Source organism: Nannospalax galili, unplaced genomic scaffold (genome assembly GCF_000622305.1).
Source record: "Nannospalax galili isolate Female #2095 unplaced genomic scaffold, S.galili_v1.0 scaffold252, whole genome shotgun sequence".
Lineage (NCBI taxonomy): Eukaryota > Metazoa > Chordata > Mammalia > Rodentia > Spalacidae > Nannospalax > Nannospalax galili.
In genome coordinates this window covers 5,471,685-5,489,981 of record NW_008333886.1, presented here as the reverse complement: position 1 = coordinate 5,489,981, position 18,297 = coordinate 5,471,685, and the positions used below count along the sequence as shown (strand labels likewise).

Genomic DNA, 18,297 nt, shown 5'->3' with positions numbered 1-18,297 from the left:
TCCTTATATCCAGAATTATTTATTGTAATTTTATTTTATTTAAATTTGTTTTTATTGAATTTTGTGTATTTCCTCTAGACTATCTCAAACAGTGTTAATCATCTTTACACACCTGTCCTCACCAGCACCCTCCCAAAGCCCCACAACTGGAACCCCTATACTGTCATCTGTGTTAATGCCCCCTGTGTCAAGTCAATGTCCCCATATATTCCCCTGTGCAAATCCCTCCACTGAGGTCCAGCCAGCCTATCTAGAGTTCCTTATTTTAGGAAGATCAGCTCTTTCTCAACTAACAATAATCAGTTGCCAATATTTTTCAGATAAGATTGGGATTGGTTTTTCATTTCCCCAGTTCTGTGCTGGGTTTTTGTCTGCCTGAGTCTGCATGGGACTTGTGAATACTGACATGATTGCCATAGAATCATATGAGCAGGGTCCCAGGAGCTTATTGGACACTATTTCTACATGGTCATGCACGTCTTCCCTGGCTCTTACCATCTTTCTGCCCCTCATCTGCAATGGTCCCTGAGCCGTGGGTGAGTGAATTTTAATACAGGAGTCCTGTCCAAGGACCAGCATTCTGCAGACTCTTAATCTCTACGCTTTGGCCGTTTGTGACCTTTTGTTCTCTTGACCCTCTGTTGCATGAGGGAGCTTCATTAATGAGAACTGAGAGATTCGTTGGTGTCCTCCTCTTACCCCTATTCTTTATTCCATGTGCCTTAGGTGTAGAGGTTGCATTGCAGATGGGTTGTTTAGACCTGGGAAATTCATAGACAATGTCTGTGTGTGACCAGTTGTGGTACTTTGTAATAGTCTCCAACTAGTGCAAAATAAGCTTCTTTGATGAGTGGTTACTGGGATATTTTTCTGCAAATATAAAGATAAGTATTTTGCCCATAGTAAGAAATACATTAGCTAGGGATGTTACAGTCTTGGGGTTTTCTCTAAGATCTCTGCTTCCTCCAGCCATTTGGCTGTGTTTACACTACCACACTTGAGTTTCCTCCTTATTGGGTCAGTTTTTAGTCCATTTGGGCAGCTGTTGATTGCCCCCAAGATAAAAGTGTCACTGCCACACCAACGTCTTATGCTGTGCTGGCCATTGATGTGGTTATTTGTTCTTGAAGCTGGTGTTTTACCATTGATTGATATTTTCCACTGGCACCTTCATAGCGCTCTCCAAAGCTAAGGGAGCCGCCTTCAGGGAAGTGACTTCAGGTCAGTTCCAGCTCTGTTGCTCCAAATCCTGTGTCTAAAGTATGATCTGTCTACAGCATTAGGGTCTTACCTTCAAGTTCTTGGAGGCCATCAAGGGCTGTGGCTATAGCCTGTGCAATTTTGGGAGTCTTTTGACCACCCTGGCCAACAACTCATGGAAGGTTTCTCCTGTCTGGCACTGTTTCTTGTTATGTAGCCTTTAACTATACACATGGACTCATGTAGAGATACTGTATGTGCAATTTGTCATTAGGTTATTGGACTAATATGATTCCTTCTAGCATTATTAAAATTAGCCAGCATTATTTATCTCTCCTCTCTCTGTCTCTAACCCATCCACCATGGTTTCCCCATTTAAAGTGTCCCCCTTTTCCCCATTTCTCCCTTGATAATACCAGACTCCTATGGTCCCACCTCTCTTGAGCTCCTTCTTTGCTTTTATCCCCAAGGTTGCTGGTGTAACCCTCCCTCCACATCCCATTTAAATAGCCCCATTTTTATCCATTTCTCCCTTAGTAACGCCTGTCTCCTACTGTTCTTCTCTCTCAGGTTCTTTCTTTCCCTTTACCACCCTAGTTTCTTTTTGTTGTTCTGGTTCCTCCAGTTACATCTGGGTACATACTCACATATAAGGATTTGGTTCTAAGATCCACATATGAGAGAGAACATATGTCCTTTTTTTTTCCTGAGTCTGCGTTACTTCACTTAGGATAACAGGTTCTAGTTCTGTCCATTTACTTGCAAATCTCATGATTTCATCTTTCTTTACAGCTGACTTGAACTCCATTGTGTAAATGAACCACATTTTCATTATCCACTCATCAGTTGAGGGACACTTAGGTTGCTTCCATTGTGAAAAGAGCAGCAACAAACATGGTTGTACAAGTGTCTCTGCAATAGAATGAGTCCTTTGGGTATATGCCAAGGAGTGGTATAACTGGGTCAGATGGTAGGTTCATTTGTAGTTTTCTAAGCATTCTCCATGCTGCTTTCCATAGGGTTTGCATGAGTTTGCAATCCCACCAGCAGTGGCTGAGTGTCCACCTTTCCCCACATCCTCTCCAGCATTTTGTATCATGTGTTCTCTTAATCTTAGCTGGTCTGACTGGGGTAAGATGAAACCTTAAAGTGGTTTAAATTTGCATTTCCCTAATTACTAATGATGTTGAGCACCTTTTAAGATACTTCTTAGCCATCTTTATTTCTTCTTTTGAGGATTCGCTGTTCAGATCCTTAGCCCATCTTTCATTTGGGTTACTTGCTTTCTTGATTCTTTGTTTTTTGAGATCTTTATATATTCTGGATGTTAAACCTCTGTCAGATGTGTGACCAGTAAAGATTTTCTCCCACTCTGTGGGTTTTCTCTTTACTTCCTTGATTGTTTCTTTGGCTGTACAGAAACATTTTAGTTTAATGAGGCTCCACTTGTTGATTCTTGACCTTAATTCCTGAGCAATTGATGTCGAGTTGAAAATGTCCTTTCCTAAACCTGTATCTTTGTAGGTTCTTGCCAATGTTTTCTTCTAACAGTTTCAGAGTTTCATTCAAGTATCACATTGAGGTCTTTTATCCATTTAGAGTTGACTTTTGTGCAAGGTGAAAGATAAAATCTAGTTTCATTCTTCTACAGATGGAGATCTAGTTTTGCCAATACCATTTGTTGAAGATGCTGTCTCTCCTCCAGTGATTGTTCTTGGCCCCTTTGTCAAATATCAGGTGGCTGAAATTGCATACACTCATGTTTGGGTCTTCAATTATGTTCCATTGATCTACAGGTCTGTTTTGTGCCAGTACTATGCTGTTTTTAGGACTAGAGAGAGCTCTGTAATACAGATTGAAATATGGTATAGTAATCCTCCCAGCATTGCTCTTAGTGCTCAGGGTTGCTTTGACTGTCCAAGGTCTTTGTGCTTCCATATGAATCTTGGGATTTTTTTTCCAACTCTGTGAAGAATGTCATGGGGATTTTGATTGGCATCACATTGAATCTATAAATGACTTTTGGTAGGATGGTCATTTTCACAATATTAATTCTTCCAATCCATGAGCATGGGAGGTCCTTCTAGCTTCTGATGTCTTCCTCAATATCTTTCTATAAAGATTTAAAATTTTCATTGTAGAGGCCTTTACTGTCTTTGGTCAGGTTTACTTTGAGATATTTCTTTTTTTTTTTTTTTTTGCAGCTATTGTGAAGGGGAGTGTTTCCATGTACTCTTTCTCTGATTGCTTGTTATTGGTATATAAAAAGGCTACAGACTTTTGTAGATTAATTTTTTTAACCTGCCACTTCAGTTGTACAAGTTTTCTGGTGGAATTTTTGGCATCTCTTAGATATAATTTCATCTTCAAAAAGCGATAATTTGACCTTTTCTTTTCCAATTATTACTCCTTTAATTTCCTTCTCTGGTCTTAATGCTCTAGCAAGAATTTGCAAGCACTGCATTAAAAAGGAGTGGAGATGGTGGTTTCAGCCTTGTCTGGTTCCTGATTTTGATGGAAATGCTTCCAGTTTTTCTCCATTTAGGATGATTTTGGCTGTGGGTTTGTTTTATATGGTATTAATTATGTTGAGGTATGTTCTCTCCAGTTCAACTCCCTCTAGGACTTTGAACATAAATGCGTGTTGAATTTTGTCAAAGGCCTTCTCTGCATCTATTGAGATGAGAATGTGGTTTCTGTCTTTGAGTCCATTTATAAGATTTATGACTTTTATTGGCTTGCATATATTGAACCATCCCTGCATTTCTGAAATAAAGCCAACTTGATCATAGTGAATGATCTTTGTGATGTACATTTGTATGAAGTTTGCAACTATTTTGTTAATAATTTATGCATCTATGTTCATTAAGGATATGGGTCTATAGTTTTCTTTTTGTGTGTGTTTTTACCTGGTTTTGGTATTAGAGTGATGCCGGTTTCAAAGAAGGAATTTGGGAGTTCTCCCTCTGTTCCTATCTTTTCGAGTAAATTAAGTAGTATTGGATGTAGATCTTCTTTAAATGTCTGGTAGAATTCTGCTGTGAATCTGTCTGGGCCTGGTCTTTTTTTTAGTTGGTAGTTTTTGTATTACTGTTTCAATTTCCCTATCTGTTATGGGTCTGTGTAAGCTGTTGATCTCTTCTTGGTTTAGCTTTGGTGATTCCCATGATTTTACATACACACCCATTTCTTTTAGATTTTCAAATTTAATAGTGTATAGGTTTTTAAAGTATTCCCTTATAATGTTCTGGATCTTTTTAAAAAAATATTTCATTTATTATTTTTATTTTATGTGTATGACTGTATTGCCTGCATGTATGTGAATGCACCCATGTTGTGCAGTGCTGTGGAGGTTAAAAGAGGGCTTATTCCCATAGAACTGGAGTTAAGTACGGTTCATAACTGCCATGTGGGTGCTGTGAATCGAACCTGGGTCCTCTGCTAGAACAGTCAGTGCTCTTAACCACTGAGCCATCTCTTCAGCCCCATGCTCTGGATTTTTTTGTTGTCTGTTTGGTGTTTCTCCTTTCATCTCTGATGTTATTGATTTGGAGTTTTTCTTTCTTTCTTTCGGTTAACTAGGCTAAGGGTCTATCTATCTTGTTTGTCTTTTGATTCTTTGTATTGTTTTCTTTGTTTCTATTTCATTAATTTCTGTTCAGATTTTTATTAGTTCTTCTTGTATGCTGGGTTTGGGTTTCCTTTTTTTTTGTCTTTCAAGTGTCTTGATTTGCAATGTTAAGTCATTTATTTTTGTTCTATCTGTTTTTTTAATGTAGGCACTTAGAGCTATAAACTTCCCTCTTAGGACTGGTTTCAAAGTGTCCCAGAGGTATATTGTGTTATGTTGTCCTTTTCGTTTAATTCCAGGAATTCTTTTATTTCTTTCTTAATTTCTCCTTTGACACATTCAGAATTCAGGAGTGTACTGTTTAATCTCCATGAGGTCATGTAGCTTCTAGGACTTCTTTCAGTGTTGATTTTAAGCTTTATTATGGTGTAGTCTGATAGAATGCATGGAATTATTTCAATTATTTTATATTTGTTGAGGCTTGTTTTTTAGACCTGTATGTGGTCAATTTTGGAGAAAGTCCCATCGGGTTCTCAGTAGAAATTATATTCTTTGGTACTTAGGTAGAATATTCGGTAAATGTCTGTTAGGTCCATTTGATGTATGGTATCCTTTAATTCAGATGTCTCTCTGTTTACTCTTTGTCCCATTGACCTGTCTATTGGAGACAGTTGGGTATTGAGTTCCCCCACTATTAGTGAATTTCTGTGTCTTGAAGTCCTATAATACTGTTTTTGTGAAGTTGGGTGCACCAGAGTTTGGTGCATATATGTTTGGTGCATATATGTTCATGATTATAATATCTTCTTGGTCAATTGTTCCTTTGATCAGAATGAAGTGGCCTTCTTTAACTCTTCTGACTAGTTTTAGTTTGAACTCCATTTTGTCAGATATTAGAATTGCAACTCCTGCTTTTTTCTTAGTACCATTTGTTTGGAATAATTTTTTTCCAACCTTTCTCCTTATGGTAGTACCTGTCTTTGACTGTGAGATGGGTTTCTTGCAGACAGCAAAATGATGGATTTTATTTTTTAATTTATTCAACTAACTTGTGCCTTTTGACTAGGAATTTTAGTCTGGTGATATTTAAAGTTATTATTGAAAGATGTGTACTGATTCTTGTCATTTTAATTTCTGTTCACATTCTTGGTCTAACTGTGCATTTACATAGTTATACATTTATTTGGTCTTTCTGTTGCCCCTTGGGTATAGTCATTCCTTTCTTCAGCTCTTTGTATTGCTTCAAAAATTCTCTGAAGGGCTGGTTTTGTGGAAATGAATTCTTTCAGCCTATTAATGTTGTGGTAGATTTTTCTTTCCAATTCTACTAGAATACACATTATTTTTTGCTGGGTATAGTATTCTGGGTTGGCATCTGTGGGCATTTAGAACTGGGAATACTTTGTTCTAGGCTCTTCTGGATTTCATAGTTTGTACTGAAAGGTCAGCTGTAATTCTGATGGGTTTTCCTTTATATATGACTTGTTGTTTTTCTTTTGCAGCTTTCAGTATTCTCTCTTTGTTCTGTACGTTTAATGTTTTTACTATGATCTGATGTGGAGAGTTTCTTTTCTGGTCCTGTCTATTTGGTGTTTTATGTGCTTCTTATGTTTGTATGGGCACGTCTTTCTTAACTTGAGGAAATTTTCTTCTATAATTGTTTGAAGATCTGGTCCATACCATTATCCTGAGATTCTTCTCCTTCCTCTGTGCCTATAATGTGTAAATTTAATCTTTTCATGGTGTCCCACATTTCCTGCGTATTCCATTCTTGTGTTTTCTGAAACTTGTCATAATCTTTGCTTGAGTGGTCTAGTTGATCAGTTTATCGGCCAGTCTTGATAGTCTGTTTTCCATTTCATGCATCCTATTGTTGATTCTAGGCTTACTGAGTCTTTCACTTCCTTCTTCATTTCAGCCTGAGTATTCTTCAATGTTTCTAACTCTTTTGTGAATTCAGGCAGAAGGTTATCCCTATCTTCTTTTAGTTTTTTCTTTGTGTGTTCTTTAAATTCATTGAATTCTTTGCTATCATGTTTATAATTATTTTGAATTGTGTGTCCTGGGATATCTTCAGGGTGTTCTCATTGAAGAACTCCTCTACAGGACTGTTGGTGCTTGGTAGGAACATATTCTTTGGGTTTTTCATGTTATCAGTTTTTTTCATTGTGATTTTGGTATGTGGATTTCTTTTGTTGTTTCTGATTCTGGTGTGAGACTCAAGCCTTCCTTTGTTGAGTTTAAGTCTGTTTCTGTTTGTACATTGATATTCCTTTGTTGTTTTCTTATTGGGTGTGAAAAGCTGGTTGGTCTAGGCTTCAGGTTCTCTCCTTTGATTTTATATTGAAGGGGCCAGATGGCTGTAGTCCGGGTATACAAGAGTTCCTGCAGAGGCCCAGGTCAGATGAGGATCAGATGCTCTCAGGCTTTCTCCTAAGATCTGGGTCCCTGTAGTCAGCAGGCATATTACAATTCGGGAAGATTACAAGGTGGAGGTTGGATTCAGGCAATTTCTGGCAGTCTACAAAAGTCTGAGCTCCTACTAAAGGTCAGAGAAGCCTAATGCTGCAGCAGTGGGAGGGGCTGTAGACAGTCCCAATGTAGGGGGATGTGCAAGGCATGATTTGGAAACCTCACTGCCTTGCAGAGTTAAGAGGGTAGGCCAGAGATTTGGGGTGCTAAGAATAGAAGTGGGAGGGGGAACCCAAAGCTAGGTGAACAGGATGTAGGGGCTGGGAGAGAGAATTTTCTCAGGTTGTGGGAATCAAGGCACACTGGGCAGGATCAGATTTACCAGGGAAGAAGGCTCATCTCAGGAATCCCAGGCAAATTGGGGGTGGGGACAGCCAGGATAGAGGCTGTTCTCAAGAGTCCAAAGGCAAGTTGGGGTGGGGACAGCCTATGGAGGCTCTAAGAAACTAGACTGAAGAATTGAGTAGGTCTTAGTGTATGGGGTCAGAATGTTGTCAGTGGACCTGGACTGAGAGGGTAGACCAGAGATCTGGGGTGCTGAGAGTTAAAGTGGGCCTGTGCCCAAGGCTAGAAGGAGAACAGGATGTGATGGATGGGAGGTTGAATTTGCTCAAACTGTGAGAATAAAGGTGCAGTGGGTGGGATTAGACTTCCCAAGGGAGAAGGCTGGTCTCTGGAGTCCCAAACAAGTTGGGGCTGGTGACAGCCAGGATAGAAGGTTGGTCTCAGGTGTGCAAAGGCAGGTTGGGGGTGGGGACAGCCTATGGAAGCTCTAAGAAACTAGACTGAAGAATTGAACTGTTCTGGGTGCAAGGGTTCAGGGCCCAGTGGTCAGATCTGGGCTAAGAGGGTAGTCCAGAGATCTAGGGTGCTAAGAGCAGGAGTGGGCCAGTGCCCAGGCCTAGAAGGAGAACAGGATATGGAATATTGTAGTTTTGGAGAAGATGTTCTATTTCTATATAAGCATCTGAACATGAAGGTGCATTATCTATTAAATGTCAGTAATATAACAACAACAGTTGGATTTATTATTATTTTTTATTAACTAGTCTTTCATAAAACATGTTTAATTATAATGGTGATAAAAGATAATATGACTTTAAAGTTTTTTGCTTTTTAAGTTTTATTTTGCTTTTAATTATGTATGGGGGGCACCTGTGCATGCAGGTGCCTTTGGGGAGTCCAGAAGAGGGCATAAGATCCCCTGGAGCCGGAGTTCCAAGCAGTTTTGAGCTGCTGAATATGATACTGGAACCGAACTTCAATCCTGTGCTAGAGCAGTCTATGCCCTTAGCTACTGAGCTATCTCTCTAGCGCCAGCATTTAAGTTTAACAAGTGCCAGTTCAACACTTGAAAGTATGTTGAGATATGTGTTCATCCTATGCATTTAAACTTTGCTTTTGTTAGTTTCAAAAACTATAGGAAACTGTAAAACTGGGAAATAAGTATTGAATTTATCAAATGGTTATTTTATTTATTATTATTATTTTATGTGTATGAGTGCATTCCCTGCATGTGTATAAGTGCACCCATGTCACACAATGCCTGCAGAGGTCAGAAGAGGGCATCAGATCCCTGGAATTGGAACTACAGACATTTGTTAGCCACCATGTGGGTGCTAGGAATCAAACCCAGGTCCTCTGCAAGAACAGTTAGTGTTCTTAACCACTGAGCCAGTCCCTCAAATAGTTATTTTGTAAAGTGTGGACATTCATGTTAATTTTTTCCTTTTGTTTATCAATGTAATGAATTACTATTCAAAATTTTCTTAATGCTTCAAAATTCTTTTCCACAGCTGACATACATTCTGCTTTGTAATGATTATTCATTTGAATATTATAAACACTAGACTTGATTGATACCCCGTGCATTATGTTTTATCAGAATCCTCTATCAGCTTTCACAATGGCAGACACCTACCATGTTATCTTATGCCGTGTCAGTATTTGAGTTTTGGAAGCTGCATGAAGCAAAATGCAACTTATGTCTTACAAAATGAAGGAACTCTCCTTAGTTCACTTATTTTGTGTGCACATTTTTAGGCAGATGATCTGAAGAGGATGTTTGACCAATATTCCTGGAAGCAGAAAAACCTTGAAAAGAAGTACTTAGAAGCACTCAATAATTATTATGTTGCAGTAAGTGGAATGTGCCTTTGCTCCCAATACACTGTTTTTGAATGTTAACTTGAATAATTAAAAGTAATTTTATTCACCTCTAAACTTTAAATTTACCAAGAAAAAATCATGGGATATTGAGCTTGCCGATGTTTCAAAGGACTTGACAGCTGTTTCAACAGTTTATCTGGCACTCAGAGAAGAAAATAAAAGGCTTTTAGCTGAAATTGACGACGTAACAGAGCAAGTCAGTGAAAGGTAATTCTCAAAATAGAGTTGGTATGCAATAAACTTCTCTGGTGTGAGTGTGTGGGGTAATATGATGGTGTTTATGTTTAATATAAGCTTAATTTTATCTAGTTTATCCCAAATGTCACTCTTGGATACCGTTTGAGAACGTCTCTGTAACTTATTCTCTTGTGCTGAAGAATGGCTTTAAACTTAAACTATGTCTGGTTAAGCTCTTCGTGTCCTTCCGTCCACCCTCAGTTCTTCCCTGTAACTACTGAGCTAGTTTTCTTGGCTTAGAAACCTGACTCATATTAAAATCATTCTGAGAATGTCATAGATGAGTACTGTCCTTGCTTCATGTCCATCATTCCTTCTCTCTCTCCAGCCCCAACAAGACCAATCCCCACTCTGCCTCCCTCTCAATTTCTTGTGCTTTTATTATTGTTATGTATCTCTTTTTATTACTGAGATAAAATAATATGATCAAAAGCAATTTAAAGAAGAAAGGTTTTATTTTTAGCCTTTGGTTCCTAAAGGATAGAGCCCTCATGGTGGAAATGTTGTGGGCACAGAAGGAAGAAGCAGGTTTATTTGGACTGCAGCCTGGTCCAGAGGACTTAAGACTCAAGATCTGGACCCTGAAAGGAGGAAACATTATCCTTTATACTTTAAAGTGAGAAGGAAACCTGTATCTGATCAGTTAACGGCAAAAGTCTTAACACCAGGCAGATTATTATAAATTTAGAAAAGAAAAGAAATGTTAAAAAAAAAATCCTCTGTCTGAAAATCAGTACAGAAGTCTCCATCTGAAACAACCAGAAGTGGGGATTTCATCAGGACACAAGGCCAGTGGTTCTAGCCAGCTGTTAGTGTTCTAACCACAAACCTGTCAGCTGAAATTTGCTGACGGGGACAGAGGGCAAACACAGGGATTACAATCTATATTTTCTTTAAATACTCCTTTTACTACATCAGGAAGACCTGCCAGTAGGGGCAGGAATGTGACTGAGCCGTTTATGTGCTCACAAGAAGCAGAGAGAGACCATGAAGTGGGGCAGCTGAGACTGTAAGCTATCAGAGTCTGTCCTGGTGACATGCTTCCTCCAGAAAAGCTCCACCCTTTGAGGGTTCCATGACCTCTCCAGACAGCACCACCAGCTGGGAAACAAATGTTACAATTCATAAGCCTGTGGGGCTTTTAACTTTAACATTACACTGCGAGTGCCTCAAATACTTGAAGTTTACTTTTTATACCTTAAACATACTCAAACAAGTATTTGGTGTCTGTTAAATATTGGACATCTTTGCATCTGTTTCTACATCTGATTCGTTCATTCTGCCCCCCCCTTCCTCCTCTTTTTATCCTTTTAAAACTGTCACGTCTTTTCTTCTGAAAAAAAGAAAAAGAAGAAAGAGAAAGATAGGAAAGAAAAGTCTTTGACTCTAATGATAAAGTCAAGTTAATAACAATTAATTTGTGAAAAGAACCCTTCCTGTCACTTTGTCAGCTGAAATTTATTTTTCTGGACTGTTTCTGTTTTCTAAACCATGGCAAAAAAACAAAAACCAAAAACCTGCATTTTAACAAAATTTGTATTTCAAAGAGAATAAAACTCTAAAATCATTTTAGTACACACAGGTGGCCATAAAATGCATATTTATGCCGGGCGTGGTGGCGCATGCCTTTAATCCCAGCACTTGGGAGGCAGAGGCAGGCGGATCTCTGTGAGTTGAGGCCAGCCTGGTCTCCATAGTGAATCCAGGACAGCTGGGGCTACAGGGAGCCCCTGTCTGAAAAGAAAAAAAAAAAAAAAAAGCATAGCATATTTATTCACAATGAATGTCTTTGACGAATCTTTTTAGTCTCCAAATGAGATAATGAAATTTCATCTCATTATTACCTAAATTTCAGAAAGTTCACTTAAGTATCTGTAAGATTCTGTTACCTGGAAGAGCTACAGTTTTAAACATTAATTTAGGTTGTTTTATTTTTACTAGTTGTTAGAAATACTATAATGATGAAATTTTTGTTTATAAATCTCTTAGAGTCATAGTTCTTTTACATTTAAAACTGGCCTTATAAAATTGTGTTTGCTGTAATAATTTTAAAACCCTTAATATCTTTGTAATGCTACCTTCCCAAAAGACTACATAATTTCTTAAGACTGAGCAGCATTTGAACTTGTCTTAGTATCACAAAAAAATGAATTTTAAACTCCATTTCTTTGATTAATACTGAGGTTGAATATTTATACACTCTGCCTAGAATTCATTTTTTTTTTTTTTTGGTCATTTTGAGACAGGGTCTCCCTGCAGCCCCCCAGCTGTCCTGGAACTCACTATGTAGACCAGGCTGGTCTCGAACTCACAGAAATCTGCCTGCCTCTGCCTCCCAAATGCTGGGCTTAAAGGCGTGTGCCACCATGCCCGGCTTAGACTTCATGTTTTTAATAAATTATTCATACACACTTCCTAGGGACAAATGAAGAACTCAGATTCACAAGAGACAAAGTGTCTTTCCTGAAAACCCACAGCTGATTGCAGCTGAGATTTGTATAGTAAGCTGCCTTTCAATATTCTTGTTCACAATTTTTCACTTTATCAAATTATTTACAAGTTAAACTGACTTTAGTTCCCCTGTATTTAATGACCATTCAGATATGCTTCATATATTAGTATAGCAGTAATAACAACAAGAAAAAATTCAAATAGGAGAACTGCTGTTAAAATATCTGGGTATGGGTATGTGAGCCATGAGCACCTATTCAGGCATGAATTCAGGCATTTCATATGCATACAGCTTAGTTGGTCATAAAATCTCTCTTACCTACTTTAGAAACATAATGGATAAAATGTCAGTCATTATAATATTAAGCCAAAACATAGGTAAAAAGATTCAATATGAGCCGGAAGCAGGGACTCTGTGAAGAAAGTTCAAAATATTAAAATATGCTTCTAAAAGGAAGAATTGAAACTGTATCAATATTTTTAATAATTTATTGAGAATTTCATACATGCATATAAGGTGTTTTGATCAAATCCATGCCCCTTCCCTCCCCTCCAGTGCTTCCCATATCTCCCCATCACTTTTTTCTGATAACTTCATGTACTCTTTCTTCTTTTTATTTTATGGGGCTTTTTGCTACTCTAACATTCTGCCCTCTGAAGAGGTAACCCTAAAACCTTTGAAGGATTAGATAAATGCTCCCAAATACTTTCAACGTTTTTGGCCTTTGGAATGGAGTATGTTGCTGAGAGGTGCAAGGTCATTTTGATTTTTAGCCAGGAAGCTGGCCATTTTGGGGGGGCGGATCTTTACCCTGACTGCCTAGCCAATTCCTACCTCCTAGTCTTATCACACCATCCTTTGAAGAGGCTACCCAGATTGCTGATAGGGAATCGGGATGCAGACTGCTCTGGGTTCTTCCATGCTGAACAGAGATGCAGGATGAGGCAATTGGAGTACCCTTTCAGGGGGTCTATCTAAAAGACTCCCTAATTGCATAACTCTTATCTGTAGGAGGAAAAGAAAATCCTTGACTGGTGAATAGATGTGAAGGAGATGTAAAGGCAAGAGTAATTAGCATTACAAGTTCCAGACAGGGAACTAGGAAAAAGTCAGAACAGGGCAAATTTCAAATTTTTATATGAGAGTCCACTGGAATAAGCATCCCTCTATTGGGTTCCTCCTCATTTTTCTTTTTTTTAAGAGTTCTCCACACTCTTTTCCATAGGGGTTACATGAGTTTGTAATCCCACAGTAGTGAATGAGCATTCACCTTTCTCCATGTCCTTGCCAGCATTTGGTATCATTTGTTCTCTTAATCCTAGCCAGTCTGATTGATCTATGTGTCTATTTTTGTGCCAATACCATGCTGTTTTTATTACTATAGCTCTGTAGTTTACTTTGAGATCTGGTATAGTAATCCCCCTAGCATTGTTCTTTGTGCTCAGGGTTGCTTTGTCTATCTGGGGTCTTTTGTGCTTCCATATGAATTTAAAGATTTTTTTGGGGGGGGGATCTCTTAGGTATAGTTTCATATCATCTGCAAAAAGGGATGCTTGACTCTTCTTTTCCAATCAATGCTCCTTTAATTTCCTTCTCCTGTCTTATTGCTCTAGCAAGTGTTTCAAGTACTATGTTAAAGAGAAGTGGAGATAGTGGACATCCTTGTCTGGTTCCTGATTTTAATGGGAATGCTTCCAGTTTTTCTCCATTTAGAATGATGTTAGCTGTGGGTTTGTGTATATAGCTTTAATTATGTTGAGGTATGTTCCCTCTAGTCCAATTTGTTCTAAGACTTTGACTATAAATGAATGCTGAATTTTGTCAAACGCCTTTTTGCATCTCTTGAGATGATGATGTAGTTTTTGTCTTTGAGTCCATTGATATGATTAATGATGTTTATTGATTTTCATATATTGAACTATCCCTGCATCTCTGGAATAAAGCCTACTTGATCATGCTGAATGATCTTTGTGATGTACATCTGTATGTGGTTTGTGAGTATTTTGTTGAGAATTTTTGCACCTATGTTCACTAAGGATAAGGGTCTATAGTTTTATTTTTTGGTTGTGTCTTTACTCAGTTTGGGTATTAGAGTGAGTGATGCTGGCTTCATAGAAGGAATTTGGGAGTTCTCCCTCTGTTTCTATCGCTTTGAATAACTTAAGTAGTATTGGTTAGAGGTCTTCTTTAAATGTCTGGTAGAATTCTGCTGTAAACCCATCTTGGTCTGTGTTTTCTTTACTTGGGAGGCTTTGTGTTACTGTTTTGATTTCCTTATATGTTACGAGTCTGTTTAAACTGTTGATCTCTTCTTGGTTTAACTTTGGTGATTCCCATAATTTTAGATATCCATCCATTTATTTTAGGTTTTCACATTTAGTAGAGTATAGATCTTTAAAATATTCACTTGTAATGGTCTGGATCTTTTGGGTGTCTGTTGTGATGTTTCCCCTTTCACATCTAATTTTGTTGATTTGGATTTGCTCTTTCTTTCTTTTGGTTAACTGGGCTAGGGGCCTGTCTATCTTGTTTAGCTTTTCAAACAACCAGCTCTTAGATTCATTGATTCTTTGTATTGTTTTGTTTCTATTTCATTAATTTCTGCTCTGATTTTTGTTATTTCTTCTCTTCTTCTTGGTTTGGGTTTCATTTGTTCTTGTCTTTCTAGTATCTTGAGTTGCAGTGTTAGGTCATTTATTTAGGCTCTTTCTAATTTTTTAATGTAGGCACTTAAAGCTATAAATTTCCCTCTTAGGACTGCTTTAAAAGTTTCCCAGAAGTTCTGTTGTATTGTATTTTTCTTTTCATTAAATTCCAGGAATTCTTTTATTTCTTTCTTAATTTCTCCTTTGACCCACTCGTTGTTTAGGAGTATGTTGTTTAATCACCATGAATTCATGTAGAGACTAAGGCTTTATCCAGTGTTGATTTTGAGCTTTATTGCATTGTGGTCCAATAGAATGCATGGAATTATTTAATTTTTTTTTGTATTTGTTGAAGTTTGTTTTGTGGCCCAGTATGTGGTCAATTTTTGAAAAAGTACCATGGGATGCTAAGTAGAAAGTGTATTCTTTGGTGCTTTGGTGGAATATTTGAAAGATGTCTGTGAGGTCCGTTTGATGTCTGGTATCATTTAATTCAGCTGTGTCTCTGTTCTTTGTCCAGTTGACCTGTCTAAAAGAGAAAGTGGGGTATTGAAGTCTCCTACTATTACTGAGTTGGGGTTATACTGTGTCTTAATGTCCGGTAGTGTTGTTTTTATGAATTTGGGTGTGCCAGAGTTTGGTGCATATATGTTAAGGATTGTAATATCTTCTTGGTTAATTGTTCCTTTGATCAGAATGTAGTGACCCTCATCTCTTCTGACTAGTTTTGCTTTGATGTCTGTTTTGTCAGATATTAGAATTGCAACCCCTGCTTGTTTCTTAGTGCCAATTGCTTGGAATATTCTTTTCCATCCTTTCACCTTAAGGTAGTGCCTGTCCTTGAAGGTGAGATGGGTTTCTTGAAGACAGCAAAAAGATGGATTTTGTTTCTTAATCCATTCAGTTAAGCCTGTGTATTTTGACTGGGTAGTTCAGTTCATTGATATTTAAGGTTATTATTGAAAGATGTGTATTGGTTGCCGTCGTTTTGATTCCTGTTAGTTTTCTCTAACTTTGTGTTTCCTCAATTATACCTTTATTTTCTTTTGTTGCCCTTGGGGTATAGTTGTTCCTTTCTCCTCTCTTTGTATTGCTTCAAGTATTCTTTGAAGGGCTGGCTTCATGGACATGTATTCTTTCAGGCTTTTCATGTCATGGAAGATTTTTCTTTCTCCCTTAACTATAATAGATATTTTTGCTGCGGAAAATTTTCTGGGTTGGCATCTATTGTCATGTAGAACTGGAAATCCCTTGATCCAGGCTCTTCTGGCTTTCATAGTTTGCATTGATAAGTCAGCTGTAATTCTGATGGGCTTTCCTGTGTATGTGACTTGTTTTTCTTTTGCTGCTTTCAGTATTCTCTCTTTTTCTGTACATTTAGTGTTTTTACTATGATATGTCGTGGGGAGTTTCTTTTCTGATACTGTATTTGGTGTTCTATGTGCTTCCTGTATTTGTATGGGGATGCCTTTTCTTAATTTCTGGAAATTCTCTTCTACAATCCTGCTTAAGATCTTGTCAATACCATTAACCTGAAATTCTTCTCCTTCCTCGATGCCTACAAGACGTAGATTTGGTCTTTTCATGGTGTCCCACATTTCTTGCATATTCCATTCCTGTGTTTCTAAATTTTTTTCATACTCTTTGTTTGAGTGGTCCAATTCTTCAGCTTTATCCTCTAGTGTTGATATTCTGTTTTCCATTTCATTCTTTCTAGAGGTGAGGCTTTCCCCTGTTGTTTCAAGTTGGCTTATTGAGTTTTGCACTTCCTTCTTCATTTCTGCCTGAGTTTTCTTCAATGTTTCTCTTTTGTGAATTCATTCAGAAGATTATCCCTATCTTCTTTTAGTTCTTCAATTTATTTGTTTGTGTGTTCTTGAAATTCATTGGATTCCTTGATCATGTTTATGATTGTTCCTTTGTCCTGGGTTATCTCTTTGGGCTTCTCCTTGTAGAAGTCTTCTACAGGACTGGTGGAGTTTGGTGGGGACCTAGTGTTTGGGCTTCCCATTGTATTATTCTTTCATTAAGATTTTGGCATGTGAATTTCTTTTGATGTTTGTGATTCTGATATGAGAATTAAGTTGAAGTATGTTTCTGTTTGCATTACTGGTGTGCCATGGTCCTTTTCTTATAGTTTATGTAAAGCTCGTTGGTCCAGGTTTCAGGTCCTCTCAGGTTTTATTTTGGAGAGAGCTGATGGCTTCAGATCAGCTACTCAGGAGCACCCACAGAAGCCCAAGTCAGGTTCCAGTCACGTACACTCAGGCTTCCTTCTATGGTTTGAACCCCTACTAGTGGGAACTCAGAGGAAAATTTGGGAAGTTCCCACCATGTGGAGGCAGGATCTGGGTGCTCTCAGGCAGTCCCCTGCATTCTCAGCCCCTATACCAGAGGGAGGCTGGAAAGAAGCATTCTCTGGCCTTCTGCTGATATCACAGTCAAACTGTATTCGTATTTTAAATAGGACTCGATAACAGAAAAAAGAGTTATAAATGTGATCAAAACCTAAAAAGAGAAAGTTCTAACCAAATCATTAAAATTTTTATTTTGTTTGTAACTAAATTCTTGAGGTAGTATTATTTTAATCTAGTGAAGAGATTATTAGGTGAAATTAGCTAAAATAATTATAAAATGACCATTTGTGGAAATAAATAGCTCTGTGCTATATTTAAATGCAAAATGGTTATATAACTAAATATTAGACTCTATTATTGGCTAATTTACAAATGGAAAGGATTTAACTATAAAAACAGACTATGAAAATTGCATGTAGAAAAGCTAATAAACGCTGGGCATGGTGACAGTGTGCCTTTAATCCCAGCCCTCAGAAGGCAGAGGCAGGTGGATTTCTGTGAGATCTAGGCCAGCCTGTTGGTCCATGTAGTGACTTACATGTGAGCTGGGACTAAGAAGACCCTGCCGAAAAAAGAAAAAGAAAAAGAAAAACCAAGGAAAATCAAATACATATTCAAGAAAAAGTTGAAGAAAACCAGATTTGTTGAATTAAAACAACATTTTCCAGACTTTAATAAAACTCAGTGTGTAAGGTGAACTTTTTGGATGCAAGATCAAGGTGGTCCCTGGTAGCAAAGTTTCAGAATGAGATCTATGTACATGTTTTCACGTGATTCATGACAGATGTCGCCTTAGTGCTGGGAGGATGGGAAGCCTTTCTAGTAATATGAAGAAGGAATCTTTATCCCTACCTGTTGTTACAAATACAAATCTATTTTGAGTAAGTCAAGGTTTTCTTAAAATAGAAAATAAACCCCATCCTAAAGAAAAAGACTGACAGACCTGGAGAGATGACTGAGTGGCTAAAAGCACCGGCTGGTCTTGCAGAGGACCCAGGTTCCATTCCCAGCACTCACATGGAAACTTACAACTGTCCTTAACTCCAGTTCCAGAGGTTGTGATTCCCTCTTCTGACCTCTGTGGTCATTCATTGCACCACCTGGGTGCGCTTACCTACATGCGGGCAATACGCTCATACACATAAAATAAAGTATTTTTAAAAAGGAAACGGGACTTGATGAGGTCAGAACTGA

General features: G+C 38.0%; 1 protein-coding gene across 1 annotated transcript in view; it reads left to right on the top strand.

Annotated features, from left to right (window-relative positions):
- Ccdc178 (coiled-coil domain containing 178) overlaps positions 1-18,297 on the top strand; it is a 383,133-nt gene that overhangs the window by 85,229 nt on the left and 279,607 nt on the right. Inside the window, exons 11-12 of the mRNA XM_008828861.2 lie at positions 9,287-9,382; positions 9,483-9,619. Coding sequence (XP_008827083.1) covers positions 9,287-9,382; positions 9,483-9,619 — 233 coding nt within the window. The remainder of the gene's footprint in view (positions 1-9,286; positions 9,383-9,482; positions 9,620-18,297) is intronic.